Raw genomic sequence first — 14,586 nt, forward strand, 5'->3', positions numbered from 1 at the left:
CAATTGCGCTCACATTCACAACTAATTTAGATTCCCTCATGTTTTTAGAATGTGGGAGGAAACTGGACCACGCAGTCACAGGGAAAACACGAAACGCTGCACGGGTGGGGCGAGGATTTGAACCCCGGTCCTCAAAGGCAGATGTACTAACCAGTTGTCCATCATGCTGGCCGCTTGATTTCATCCGTCCATCCACTACATACATACATACATTTATATTTTCATTAGCCGCTTATCCTAACAAGGGTCGCGGGAGCACTGGAGCCTATCCCAGCTGTCAACGGGCAGGAGGCAGGGTACACCCTGAACTGGGTGCCAGCCAATTGCAGGGCACATGGAGACAGGCAACAATCACACTCACAATCACAGCTAAGTGCAATTTACTCTCCAATTAATGTTGCACGTTTTTGGGAGTGCCCGGAGAACAGGGAGAACAGGCAAACTCCACACAGGAGGGGCTGGGATTTGAACCCTGGTTCTCAGTGTACCATGTGGCCAACACTTTATAGATGCGCCACCGTGCCGCCAATTTCATATCAATAGCACCTTTGGAAATATATTAAATGTGAAAAATTGTGGTGTGGTAAATAGTTATTTCAGCCACTGTATAACTAGTATCTGACTGGTGAGACTTCCTGTTCAAGGATGGAGTGAGTGTGACATCATTGGTACATCATTTGCTATATACTTTTATCATATACATTATCTGTTAACTTATCTTCTACTTTCCACCACTTGGTCTCCAGCTGGCTACCTTTATATTTTTCACTCAGAATGTATTCCTTTCTAATTGGATCACTATTTTGCATTGCTAAGTACTGGTAAGCTACATAGCGCCTGCTTCTAACTCCCATAGTTAAATCTCCTCACTTCTAGCTACTACCTAGCATCTGGAGACTCGCAGCATAATAATGGCCTGACTATACACCAACTATTAATTAATGACTTGATTCATCCAATGGTACGGACTCTGTCAGTACCACTGGACTACTTATTTCATTCCAGTCATCAGAAGAGACAGTTGATATCGTACAAAGTTGCAACATACCCGATAAAATTAACATCCATCCATCCATTTTCTGAGCCGCTTATCCTCACAAAGGTTGCTGGAGTGCTGGAGCCAATCCCAACTGTCAATGGGAAGGATGCGGGGTACACCCTGAACTGGTTGCCAGCCAATCGCAGGGCACATGAAGACAGACAACAGCCACTCTCACAATCACACTTCGGGGCAAGTCTCCAATGAATGCATGTTTTAGTGATGTGGGAGGAAACCGGGGAGGCCAGAGAAAACCCACGGAGGCACGGGGGGAACATGCAAACTCTACACAGGCAAAGCAGGGATTTGAGCCCGTCTTCAGAACTGTGAGGTCCGCGCTCTACAGTTGCACCACCATGCCACCACAACTAACATATTATTTAAAAATCGAAATAACACCAGCATGCAGCATGCACAAAGAACAGAATTTGTGTGTGTGTGTGTGTGGGGGGGGGGGGGACAAATACAGCACAGATAATACTTTATGTTCTGAGCATGGGGTATGCATTATACAGAGGTAGAAGGGTTTTTCACATTTTATTTCGGGTCAATTTTGAGTACTAATTATATCATCGACCTATCCCTTTTCTGTGCAACTTATCCTCACAGGGGTCGTGAGAGTGTTTTTTTTCGGGAGAAGGTGGGATATACCCTGAACGAGTTGCCAGCCAATCGCAGGGCACATAAAAACAAACAACCATTCACACTCACATAAACACCTACAGGCAATTTAGAGTCTTCACTTAACCTACCATGCATGGTTTAGAAAGTGTGAGGCAACCGGAGTGCCCCGAGAAAACATGCAAACTCCACACAGGTAGGGCCGGGATTTGAACCACGGTCTTCGGAACTGTGAGGCAAACGCTCTAACCAGCCGTCCACCATGGAACCTGAACTATACGCTTGAGAATATTCCACAAGAAAAATTACGATATTATTGTCACAAGCTTTGTATAGTGGATGAAGCTTTTGTGCTGGAAGTCATTCTAGACTGGAGGGTTCCTTAATGATCTTTTTGGTGAATGTGTGTGTTGCCCCCCTTTCCCTCTCCCACAAAAGCATACCCACAATGTTTGCAAAGATTACTCTGTAAGGGTATTAAAAGTGGCCTTCCAAGGTCACTGTTCTCATTTTATGGGATGCACACACACAGATTGAAAAGGTGTACCAGGTGTCCTGGGAGCCATGAACATGAGTGGTGTAATATGGTGGAGAGAGAGCCAAAGGAAAAGCAAAGAAAGCACATATACGAGAAAAGCTATAGGAAGACAGGATGCAGCCACAGACATCATGACCTGTGTTTATGAAGCCTGTTGGTAAAATGGCAAGACATCATGGGTCACACCCGCATACAATCACACCGTTCACTTCCATGTGATTTGCAGCAAAAGAAGAGAGAATGCAGAAAAGCTCTTAATCGTTGAGAATCAAACAGACAGGAGAAGCGGTGAAAGAGTAAGTCAGTACGAATGAAGAACTGTACCTCCAACAGTTTCAAGGGAAGAACTTTCACAAGTGTTGCAACAAAAAAGAGGAGGCCTTCATCCATTTCAATAGAATGAAGATGACAGAGATATGTCAAACATGCAGTAATGCACAGTTAGTTGTGATGCATTTACGCAAATATCATGACCCAAACTGTAATTTATTTCAGGTTTTTTTTTTCCTGTACTAATTGTTTACGAGGACAACTATAGTTTGCATGTTTAAAAAGAAAAATAAATGGTGGACTTTTTTTCAATATTTTCCATTACTACTTTTACAGCCATAAATTCCAATGATGATTAAACTTTTCACCACGTAATTTCATCCATCGATGCATTTTCTATAGCACCTGTCCTCATCACAGCTGACTTTGGCACGGATACCGTGCACACGCTGGACTGGTCGCCAGTCAATCGCATTGGACACAGACAACCACCCATCCATTTTCTTATCTCCTCATCCTCATAAGTGTCGCAGGAGTGGTGCAGCCTATTCCAGGTATCTTTGGGCAAGAGGGGGGTGTACCCTGAACTGGTTGCCAACCAATTGCAAGGCACATAGAAACGAACAACCAGTCACACTCACAATCACACCTACGGGCAATTTAGTCATTAGTAAAGATGTTCACACTCATGGTGTCACATTGAAACTAAAAATATCATACCACAGCAAACATAATGGTAAGTAAGCTTCTTCTGCTTATGTGTAGTTGAAATTGTTCCTCACTGTCTCGTGAGCGCCATCATTTGGTAGCTTGTATGCATATGAAAACACATGCTAGCATGCATGCTAACCAGTGACGTAGAATAAAAACTGGACTCCACACAGGCCCCTTTCACATGGTCAACTCTGTCATGGTCCTGCCGGTCCAGCCCTGATTAGGAGGCTTACCTCTTGAATCTCTTTCATCCCCATATCCTTTAAATCTACATATCCTTTACATTTTTGATACTCTAACCTTCTTACCCACATACCCTTTTAACTTTAACTTTAACATAGACCAGGTAGTATATGAATTGTGTTACTCGTGCTGACTTTGTTTATTTGACTGCTTCTATTTGGACTTTAACATATATTAAGTTGGATGTGAATTGTGTACCTTATGTGTTGACTTTGTTTATTTGATTGCTTTTTTGACTATCTGCAGCCCTTTGGGGAACGCAATATTGTGCGACCTGTAGGCCGTTCCCAAGGCCGGATAAATGCAGAGGGTTGCGTCAGGAAGGGCATCTGGCGTAAAACTGTGCCAAACATATATCTGCGTTCATCAAACAAATTCCATAACAGATAGGTCATGGCACGGCCTAAATACGCCCGCCCTGTTAATCTGCAAGGTGTAGGTAGAAATTTAGATAACGTAGGTCGAAGGCAAAAAAGAGGAGGAAAGCGTCTTAGTCGGCAGGAGAAGAAGAGGCATGCACAGTCCCTACAGCTGTGTGTAGGGACTTTGAATGTGGGGACTATGACAGGATAAGCTCAGGAGTTAGTTGACATGATGATTATGAGAAAGGTCGATATAGTGTGCATCCAAGAGAGCAAGTGGAAAGGGGAGTAAGGCTAGAAGTTTAGGAGCAGGATTGGAATTATTTTACCATGAAGTAGATGGAAAGAGAAATGGAGTTGGGGTTATTCTAAAGGAACATCTGGCTAAGAATGTCTTGGAGATGAAAAGAGTATCAGATCGCGTAATGAGACTAAAATTTAGGGTATTATGTATAATGTGATAAGAGGCTATGCCCCACAGGTCGGATATGACCTCGAGTTGAAAGAGAAATTCTGGAAGGAACTAGACAAAGTAGTCCTGAGCATCCCAGTCAGAGAGTTATGATTGGTGCAGATTTCAATGGACATGTTGGCGAAGGAAAACAGGGGTGATAAAGAAGTGATGGATATGTACGGCATTCAGCAAAGGAACTTTAAGGGGCAGATGTAGACCTAGAAAAAGCCACTGACAGAGTACCAAGAGAGGAACTGTGGTACTGCATGCACAAGTCTGGTGTGCCTGAGAAATATGTTAGAATAGGACAGGACATGTATGAGGGCAGCAGAACAGCAGTGAGATGTGCTGTAGGTGTGTCAGAAGAATTTAAGGTGGAGGTGGGACTGCATCAGGGATCTGCTCTGAGCCCCTTCCTGTTTGCGGTAGTAATGGATAGGCTGACAGATGAGGTTAGACTGAAATCCCCTTCGACTATGATGTTCAAAGATGATATTATGATCTGCAGTGAAAGCAGAGAGCAGGCGGAGGAACAATTAGAAAGATGGAGTTATGCACTGGAAAGGAGAGGAATGAAGATGAGCCGAAATAAAACTGAATATATGTGCGTGAATGAGAGGGGTGGAGGAGGAGGAGGAGTGAAGCTCCAGGGAGAAGAGATAGCGAGGCTGGATGACTTCAAATCGTTGGGGTCAACAATACAGAGCAATGGAGAGTGTGGTAAGGAAGTGAAGAAACGGGTCCAAGCGGGGTGGAACAGTTGGCGGAAGGTGTCTGGTGTTCTATGTGACAGGAGAGTCTCCGCTAGGATGAAGTGCAAAGTTTATAAAACAGTGGTGAGGCCGGCCATGATGTATGGATTAGAGACGGTGGTACTAAAGAAACAACAGGAAGCAGAACTGGAGGTGGCAGAAATGAAGATGCTGAGGTTCTCGCTTTGAGTGAAAAGGTTGGATAGGATTAAAAACGAGCTCATTAGAGGGGCAGCGAAAGTTGGATGTTTTGGAGACAAGGTTCGAGAGAGCAGACTTCGATGGTTTAGACATGTCCAGAGGCGAGAGAGTGAGTATATTGGTAGAAGGATGCTGAGGATGGATCTGCCATGCAAAAGAGCGAGAGGAAGACCAAAGAAAAGGTTGATGGATGTGGTGAGGGAGGACATGAAGACTGTGGGTGTTAGTGAGGAAGATGCACGAGATAGGCTTAGATGGAAAAAGATGACACGCTGTGGCGACCTCTAATCGGGACAAGCCGAAAGGAAAAGAAGAAGAAGATAAGTAAAAAGGCACATTCACATTTTCATAGACTTACTCTATGTTTAAGGCCTTTAAATAATAATAATTTAAAAATATAGCTTGGATATGAATGGATATGATGGATATTCCAGATACATAACTTTTACAACCAACATTGCCAACTACTGGTTTGACATGCATATTGCTGCATCTTCAGGCATTTTTGCAGGTCCACGTGAACAGAGATTGTTGTCATCTTTCCATGAGACCTGAAAAGTGCTAAAACTCAATTTTAACACACCATGCAAACTACTCACTGATCACTGTGTTGGGAGAAGGAGGTGAGAAACGGGTAGGAACAGTGAAGGGAGCAGATTGCACGGAAGGCAAAGTAAACGCCCTGCTTGACCTTTACAAGTGTTACAATTAAAAAACCTCCGCTGCAGTGTCTGCTCTGCAGTTGAAAAACTGCACAGGGGAATTTGTGGGAAGAAAAGACATATTGTAAGTTTTCTTGAGGGAGAACAATTAAAATATAATCCTCCCCTCACCAGTGCACAGCTTTTAATGTGATTTTGGCGTCTCTGATGGCGTCTGTGACTTTCGCTGTCTCACTAGAACACGAGCTGTATCACTACCTTGCAACAGAATGTATTTGTAACACTGTTTTGTGCTCATTACAGTTACTTTGACACAATTTACAAAGTACAGGGTACATATTTTGCCACAAAACTATCAATGTTGTACTTTTGGTCATATTTTGTTCATTCCTATTAATTATAGATATATATAAATATAGATATAATAATTATATATATATATATATATATATATATATATATATATATATATAAATATAGATATAAATAAATTGTTAACACTGCCTTGTACCATTTGAAGAACATATCAAGAGAGAAGGCTTGCATGAGTCAAGTAGACCAGGAAGAGCTCATCCATGCATTTATCTCAAGTAGACTTGACTATTGTAATGGTCTTCTGACTGGGCTCCCCAAAAAGAACATTTAAACAGATACACCTCATTCATCATACTGCAGTTCAGGTTCTGACCAGAACAAAAAGGTCAGCACATATAAGTCAAATTCCAAAGTCTTTACACTAGTTGCCAGTTAGCCTTAGAATAGATTGAAAAGTTCTGCTACTGATCGATAAATCACTCAAAGGTTTAGGTCCTGAATTCATAAAAGAAACAAACCCAGTCGAGCTCTGAGATTGACTGACTCAGGTCAAATGGTGGAGCGCAGAGTCCAAAGCAAGCATGATGAAGCAGCATTATCTATTATGCTGCAAAAAAATGCAATCAATTACCAACACAGGTGACATCAGCCCCAAGTGTGAGTGTTTTTAAATCCAGGTTAAAAACTTTTTTTCTCCCGTGTTTTAGAGTTTTTTCCACTTTTCAATTTTTTTCACTGTCCCCCCCCCCCCCACAGTTTTAAACGTTTTATTTCTTTGTATTTGAATGCTTTTAATCTTGTAAATCACATTGAGTTACGTTGTGTATGAAATACTCCACACAAATAAATTTGCTTTGCATAGGGGGTGTAGTGGACTATATCAAGGTCTGTATGGAAACTGCGCGTGTGAGGAAAAGTATCAGGTTTTCCAAATCAGAGACCCTGAATTACCAGCCAGTTACCTTCACTCCTCAGGGCTCATGACACTACCTTCAGGTCAGGTGATAGAGCTCTTTAAAGCGTGGCTCGAGCTGAGGGGCCGAGCTTCAGCCAGACTCTGCCTCCAGCGGCCCCAATGGAAATTGAGTTTGAGACCCCTGCTTGAAATAATCCCTCCAGCTATCTCCATTTCTCTTCACATCTATACCATGGTAAAATCATTCAAACCCTGCCCCTAAACTTCTAACCTTACTGCCATTCCACCTGGTCTCCTGGACACACAATACAGCAACCTCACTCCTCTTCATGTCAACCAACTCTCGAGATTTTCCTCAAAGTCCCCACTCTCTGTTGTAGGCTCTGTGCTTTCCTCTTCTCATTTGGTCAAAGAACCCACTTTCCAACTTTCAACCCAGAGTAAGTATATTTCCACCGGCGGCAGGTTAATGGTGGCTGGGATGTTGTTAAGCCTGGCCATGACCAATTCAGTACGGAAGTCTTGAGATGAACGCTATTTGTTTGGCAAATTTTTAAGCCTGATGCCCTTCCTGACGCAACACTGAATTTATCTGGTTTTGGACTGGCTTGTGCTCACCATAGGGCTGCATTCCTCATTCCAGTCTTTAATGCATGCTTTTGGACTGTGAGATGATGATGACTGGACAACGTGGAGAACACCCAAGCAAGGACCGGAAATTAAGTCCATACAGGAAGGCCAAAGCAGGCTTCAAACCCAAAGCCATCGAGCTCCATCACACACAGTACAATATTAAATTAGGGTTTATTTCTCTCACACACGATGCATCATAGTCTATAAAATGTGACAAAGATTGAGTGACACTGAGCGAGATGTCAGAGAGGATCTCTTTGAGTAAAGAGCCGAGTAAACCCTCGCGAGACTCCGCTGTGAGGAGGAGGAGGAGGAGGAAGAGGAGGAGGAGGAGGAGGACAGATTTATGTATTTTATCTCTATGATGAAACTTTTTGTTCCCACGCTCCCGTGGGACGCCTTTACCAAATCCTTCCGCTGACAGCAGAACGAACAGATCATCACTGTCAACAGCGGTGGGAAATGATGAGCATTTAGCTAACATCTGACTTGGAAATGGAACATATTCAAGCCAAGCGCCGTGCACTTAGTTGCACTTCTGAAAGTTGAATCGCGTTAAAGGCGCATGCGCACTTTTGGTGGGGCTTGATGGACCGGAGTGTGACAGTCTGGAGGAAAAAAAATAATATAATGTTGCACGCAAGTTATATAAGCATCTATTTGCAGTAAGAGGCAGCCAGGTGTCTGTCCGAAAAGATCCGCGCACGCTTGCGCAGCCTCAAATCTATTCTGATGTGGGGGTGAATACGTTGCTTGGTGCAGGCTGTTGCGACGGACACTTTTGATGAGGAACTTACAGGAGACGGCTCGTCGAACCAAACCATACAAGTACCGACTCAACTTTTACAGGTTATTTGTAGTCCAGTACTTACTCAGAATGAGAGCAACAGTCACGAAGAAGCACACGGAGTTCATGATGTTGAAACGCGTCCTGCAACCACGCAGTAGATGTCCGACGTTTTGCTCAAATAAAGTCAGTTGCCGAGTCTCGACGATGTTTCTCGCTCCGATATTTGGCGCAGCGCGGTAGTCCGGAATGAGTGAGAGGATGCACAGTGCGCTCATCTGATGGCAAGGGCGAGTATGTGGACTGGAGGGAGGCAAGGAAGGACGATTGCGAATGGGGTGGGGTGGAGAGCACAGCCCCATCTGCTTTGCACAGACAGATGATGGGGGCAAATTGAGCCGACAGTTGGGGAGGACGCGATCCGATTTTCGAACCAGTCTCACGTTTCGGTGCAGCTCAGAATACAAAAGGTTGTACTTTAATGGGATTTCACTTTAAATGCTTTCAGTGTTTTTTTTTTTTTTTTTTTTTTTTGCCATGTTCAGCTGTTCTGTCAAGGGAAAAGCAGATGTGTCGCTTTTATACCGGAAAAGTTTGACTGTGCCAGTGTGAAGTTTTTAAGATGGCACTGCGGTTCTTTGTATGATGATGGATTTTTATTGTAAAGTCAGTCAGAGGGAACAAAGTCTTAAAGGGAAATTTAAAAAAAAAAAGGGAGTGACAGAAAAGATAGCAAGAAAGGACAAAATACAGGACATTCACTGAAATAAAGATGAGGAAAATAAATCAGATGCCTTGTACAGTGAGACAGATTTGAGTGTTGTATTAGGGAGTGGTGCTACACCAATGAAAAGTAAGAAGAGCACAATTTGGGACAGGACTGGACAAGAAAAGAACTAGAAAAAAAGCAAGCAGGTCATGAAGTGGACATGTCAAATCTAAACATCCACAGAAACAATGTGCAACCGAGGGGAAACCCAGGAAGTTCACAATCATGAGTGATTTATTTCAATGAGTGATTGCTCCCACACTAAGTGAATCAGTCCAAGAGATCTTGGCGGACGTATGCATGTGAATTGACAAGTCTCACATGCGCAGGCCTTCAGAAGTGACCTCTACATCTTGCACCTGCATTGGTGCCTGACCCCACACCACCCACCAGAGAGGCAGGGTCGGACCCAGGAGTCCACCCGAGGGAAGACCAGTGGACAAGGCACCACCCACATTGAGGAATTACAGGTGGTCCACCAGCTCCACTGAGGCCCGCCAAAACCAGCCACCCACAGGAAGTTTGGAAGATGTCTTTATCGTGACATTTGCCTTAAATATAGCAGAACATCTGGTGGTGGACAAAAAAACACACAAACAGTCAAACATGGTGGTGATGGTCTTGGACTGTTTGCTCCTTCACACCCGGGCAACTTGCTGTGATTGATGGAAGCATGAAGGCTGCTCTTGAACAGAAAATGCTGAAGGAGAATAATCAGTCATCAGTTTGTGCAATGACCAATAAAAACACCAGTAGGCCACAATCTGAATGGCTTAAAAATCAAAAACAAAATGAAGATTTTGGAGTGGCTTAGGATGCATGATGGCACAGTTCTGAGGACCAGGGTTCGATCTCGGCCCTTTCTGTGTGGAGCTTGCATGTTCTCCCTGTGCCTGCATGGGTTTTCTCCAGGCATTCCTGTTTCCTCCCACATCCCAAAAACATGCATGAATTGGACACTCTAAATTGCCCATCGGTGTGATTGTGAGTGCGGTTGTTGTCTGTCTCCACGTGCCCTGCGATTGTCTGGCAACCAGTTCACGGTGAACAGCTGGGATAGGTTCCAGCACTCCCGTGACCCTTGTGAGGATAAGCAGCTAAGAAAATGCATGGATGGATGGAGTGGCTTAGTCAAAGCCCAGACTTAAGATTTAAATGCTGTAGCATGACCTTAAAATGGCCATTAACTGTTCAAAAAACCCTAGATTTTTGCTGAATTCAAATAATTATACAAAAATGGGCCAAAATATCTCCACAGAGACGTGAGACTCATGGCCTATTAAAGAAACCGCTTGACCTCAGTTGTTGCTGCCGAAGAGGGGCCAGTCATTAGGTTTAGGGGGTGCTTACTTTTTTCACATGGAATGGATTTTTTTTTCTTTAATAAATAAACTAATTTAAAAATTGCATTTTTTTTTTCAAGTTCACTTGAGTTGAGTAGTTGTCTGATACTTATTTGGAAGATAATCTTGAAAATTACAGTTGGGAAAAAAATGCAAAAAAGAATTTGAGAAATGAGACAATTGTTTTGTTTTTTTTAAACACACATTCACACACACACACACACACACCACACACACACACACACACACACACACACACACACACATCCATACACAATAAGCCTATTATATTAAACTTTTTGGAGTTTTGTTATGAATGTGAAATGTTCCACTAAGGATTCTCAACTTGAAAGAATGAGGCTGACAAACCTTTCACGAGCGGAAGCTTCGTAACAAACCACAAAATAGCAATTCAACATTATTTTATGCCAACTGTTTAAAGTAGAATACAGAGTAAAAGACTGAAAGAGTACAACACACAAGCTTGTTCTCACTCGGTGAAGCAGAAGTCAAACTATATTCTCTTGAGATGTGCAACTGAGATTTAACAGCTTATTGTAAAAAAGCTTGGCATTGATGTGCTGCTTTAGTCTCAGATGCAATCACAAACTGCCTGTTAATGACAGACGATTGTAAATGTCAGACCAAACAAGACTTCAGGGGGTAATGCTTCATTATTAGAACTTCCTTGAAAGGCCTAAATAGGATTAAACATCCATGTAAAACAAGATAAAATACAGTAAGGCACTTGCTAAACAAATCCAACTTAAATTTTTCACAAAAATGTCAAAATAAAACATTTACTGTCAGCAAAACAGTGACGACCCAGGAAACCGGTACTTGCAAATAAGATGCACGAGTGCAAACAAAACTTCGAGGGCCTAAAGCAAACTCAATGGTGAGCAATAGGGAATGCACTTCAATCAGGTGCTGCCTCCTAAAGCCCACGAGAAGTAACTGCACACCCAGTTTTCAAAAACAATATTAAATCAGTAACAAGTGTCAAATCAATTTGGAAGATTTTTTCACTGGTTTCATCATTTTAAACATGGCTGAACAAAGACTAAATGTCTAGATGAAAAATGGAAAAACAAGTGAGAAAACAAAATCAGAGCACTATGGTTTCTCTGGACGGCAAGCAGCAGCCAAATATACGTCAGACTATAAAACAACATTTTTTAAGCATTCTGTGGCTTTGTTAATGTTTGAATTATTTAGTTTGCATCTTGCAAGTGAAATGGTTTGAGGGGAAAGGCCAGTTAGGATCAGGTACTAAAGATTTGTTTTTTTCATTATTTTTCCTTCCAAAAGAAAATGAAGAATATTCCAGAAAGCAAAGGGGCTCAATTAATCCAGTTCAGGCCAAGAAGGCCCAATTCCTTTGGCTTTGGATATTACATATATTTGTTTGACATGAACTTTGTCATTAAAAAAAGAAAAAAAAATACAAAGGATGACAAACTTTTCTAAAGACGCAGAAGTGAAAAGAACTGAATGGTTTGAGGTCACCAGCCACTGAGATTAGTATCCTGACACACAGGTACTTGATGGAGTGGCAAAACTCTCGACTGTCTTCAATGACAATTGGAAAACTCAATCTTATTAGAACACGGATATTCACAACATTCTTTGATGTGAGCCAATTGAACTGCACTGGATGGAAAGAATTATGTTCCTAGGAATTACCAGTACATATGGCTTGGATTAAAAGAGTAGAAAGGATAGGAGGAAAAAAAGAGCAATTAACAACCTTCCTCAACTAAACGCGCATTTATTATTCACGTGAGCCCCAGCCACTAACACCAGGTTTGCAGCATCCATTTCCCAGGGGCAGCGGTAACAACTGTCGTCTCACCAAGAAAATAAAAAGATGGTGGGCTGAAGTTGTCCTTCAAGATTACAAAGGATGATTTCTCCTCTACAGTCATGGAGATGTACAAAAATGGATTCAACATTGAATTTCTATGAACACCCTTTAGTTCAGAATGAGATTTGAAAAACTAGTGGTTGACGAGTCCTTGAAGCATCATCATGAGACGCCGCGCTCGCTTGGTAAGAGGCCTGTGGGGGTCCTGTTGGATGAAGGCAAAGAGCTTTGGTCTAACTTGGGTCAGCACTGACGCCATGTGATCTCTCGTTCGAGGATCACTGTGGTCCAGATTCATTAATGCGTCCTCCAAGTAGCTGCAATGGGATCCAGAGAAAGACTTGGATTACAATGAGTCATTGATTCTGGCACAAAACATTTGCAGTCATTTCAACGGACGTCTTTGCTTAAAGGCAAAAATACACAAATTAGTTTCATTGGTTGTCTTTATTTAACACAGTCACCAGAAGTGCCAAGTAATGAAGTACAAGTATTTTGTTACTGCACATTTTTAGGCATGTCTACTTTAGTATTTTCTTGGAACTTTTCACTTTTACACCTTGCGGTTTTTTTTTTTTTCCAAAAAATTATTTCTTATTCCTTAATTTTCAAAATGAGCTTGTTACTTTTGTAATCTAATCTATGGTTAGTGAAGATGTGGGTTGACACTTCAGTAAAAAAGACCACTTATTCCAACATTTTTTAAAAATAGACATTAATTCCTAGGTATCTTTAAATGGCAGGTATTGTCACCGGCAGTTTTTTCTCACATTGGTCTCTGTCTCAGAGGGTCTATATCCAGTATCGTGTCACTGTACCTGGACAGACTACTCGAACTCAGGTAGACTTTTTTTTTTTTAACTTGAAATTTGTTTCAGAGTTGTATGTAGTGTTCCTTGAAATTTCATCTTGATTTGCCTCTGCTGCTTAAATTCAAATGAATGTGAGCCTTTTTTTTTAAGTTGCATGCATTAAATAAAATGTCGTACTGAGTGGTAGGCCTGGGGTGTTTTGCCTGTTGAGTGGTTATTTACTTGTATCTTATTAGTGTTCTTTCTTTGTATTCAAATGCAAACTGTTAAGGGTTTGGGTATTTTAAAAACCACAATTTAAAATGTGTTTCCATGTTGTTCTCCTTAAGTCGTGTGAAAATAGTTTAATTTAAAATAGACTATTTTCCATGGAAAGCAGAACATCGTATTTGCTGGGAATAATCCTCTAAATACATGGGAAGAATTTTTTTCCCCAAATGTTCAATATTAATAGAAAAAAAGTAAACATCATGAAAGTCAGTTGTGCTATATTTTCATGAAACATATGGTACATTGCCTTTGATGGGACCAATGCCTCCAGTCCACTCAGTTATTTATCTTATAAATATTATAAGAATATTGTTGCCAGTATTGTATATGAGCAACGCACCTAAAAATGAGGGGTTTATTTTAATTATTTTTTAAAAATAAATATATCCTGTTGTAAAGGTCTGGCTCACTGACAGCAAATCATGTCATGTTTGAGCATTAACAATATTTCAAACATTTATTTTAGTAGGCTAATGTGTTTGAAACAAGATTTTGTATTTAACTAATTATGAAGTATGTAGACTCCCCCCCTCCCCCCAATAGTACAAATATTATAATTTTTTTTTTTTTAGTTAAAACTATCCTTTTCATTTTGTCCATTATTGCTCCCAGAGAAAACGGGCACAAAAATCTCCCTACATGTATTTTATATGGGGCTGAAAAATAATTTACCTTTTACATTTTTAAGTACATTTGTAAGTGTACACACTTCTGTCAAATCTTTTTCAGAATTATATATTTTGGGTTGTATCACTTTTTTTCCACAAGTATCAGTACTTTTACTTGAGTACTGAATACTGGTACTTTTGACTTTTGACACCTCTCAGTCACTTAATCGTCAATGTCAAGGACTGACCTTAACCTTTCCTGACAACCTGTCCATTTCTCTTAATGACTATTTTGTGTTCTCACACAAAAAAAAAAAATGCAGTGGGATGAAGTTGACATCTGCACAATCTCTTCTCCTGCCACCCTGCATTTCTCTTGTTAATTGTTACAATCACACATCTGGTGGTGT

General features: G+C 41.4%; 2 protein-coding genes across 3 annotated transcripts in view; both read right to left on the reverse strand.

Moving 5' to 3' along the window:
• The window catches only part of nrn1la (neuritin 1-like a), a 95,979-nt gene extending 87,145 nt beyond the window's left edge, over positions 1-8,834 (reverse strand). The window contains exon 1 of the mRNA XM_061822264.1: positions 8,593-8,834. Coding sequence (XP_061678248.1) covers positions 8,593-8,785 — 193 coding nt within the window. The 5' untranslated portion in view covers positions 8,786-8,834. The remainder of the gene's footprint in view (positions 1-8,592) is intronic.
• Positions 8,835-11,026: 2,192 nt separating this feature from the next.
• The window catches only part of edc4 (enhancer of mRNA decapping 4), a 77,197-nt gene continuing 73,637 nt past the window's right edge, over positions 11,027-14,586 (reverse strand). For both annotated transcript variants that reach the window (XM_061821948.1, XM_061821949.1), the window contains one exon: positions 11,027-12,803. In XM_061821948.1, the coding sequence (XP_061677932.1) occupies positions 12,620-12,803 (184 nt within the window). In that variant the 3' untranslated portion in view covers positions 11,027-12,619. The remainder of the gene's footprint in view (positions 12,804-14,586) is intronic.

The sequence above is a fragment of the Syngnathoides biaculeatus genome, chromosome 6 (genome assembly GCF_019802595.1).
Source record: "Syngnathoides biaculeatus isolate LvHL_M chromosome 6, ASM1980259v1, whole genome shotgun sequence".
Classification (NCBI taxonomy): Eukaryota; Metazoa; Chordata; class Actinopteri; order Syngnathiformes; family Syngnathidae; genus Syngnathoides; species Syngnathoides biaculeatus.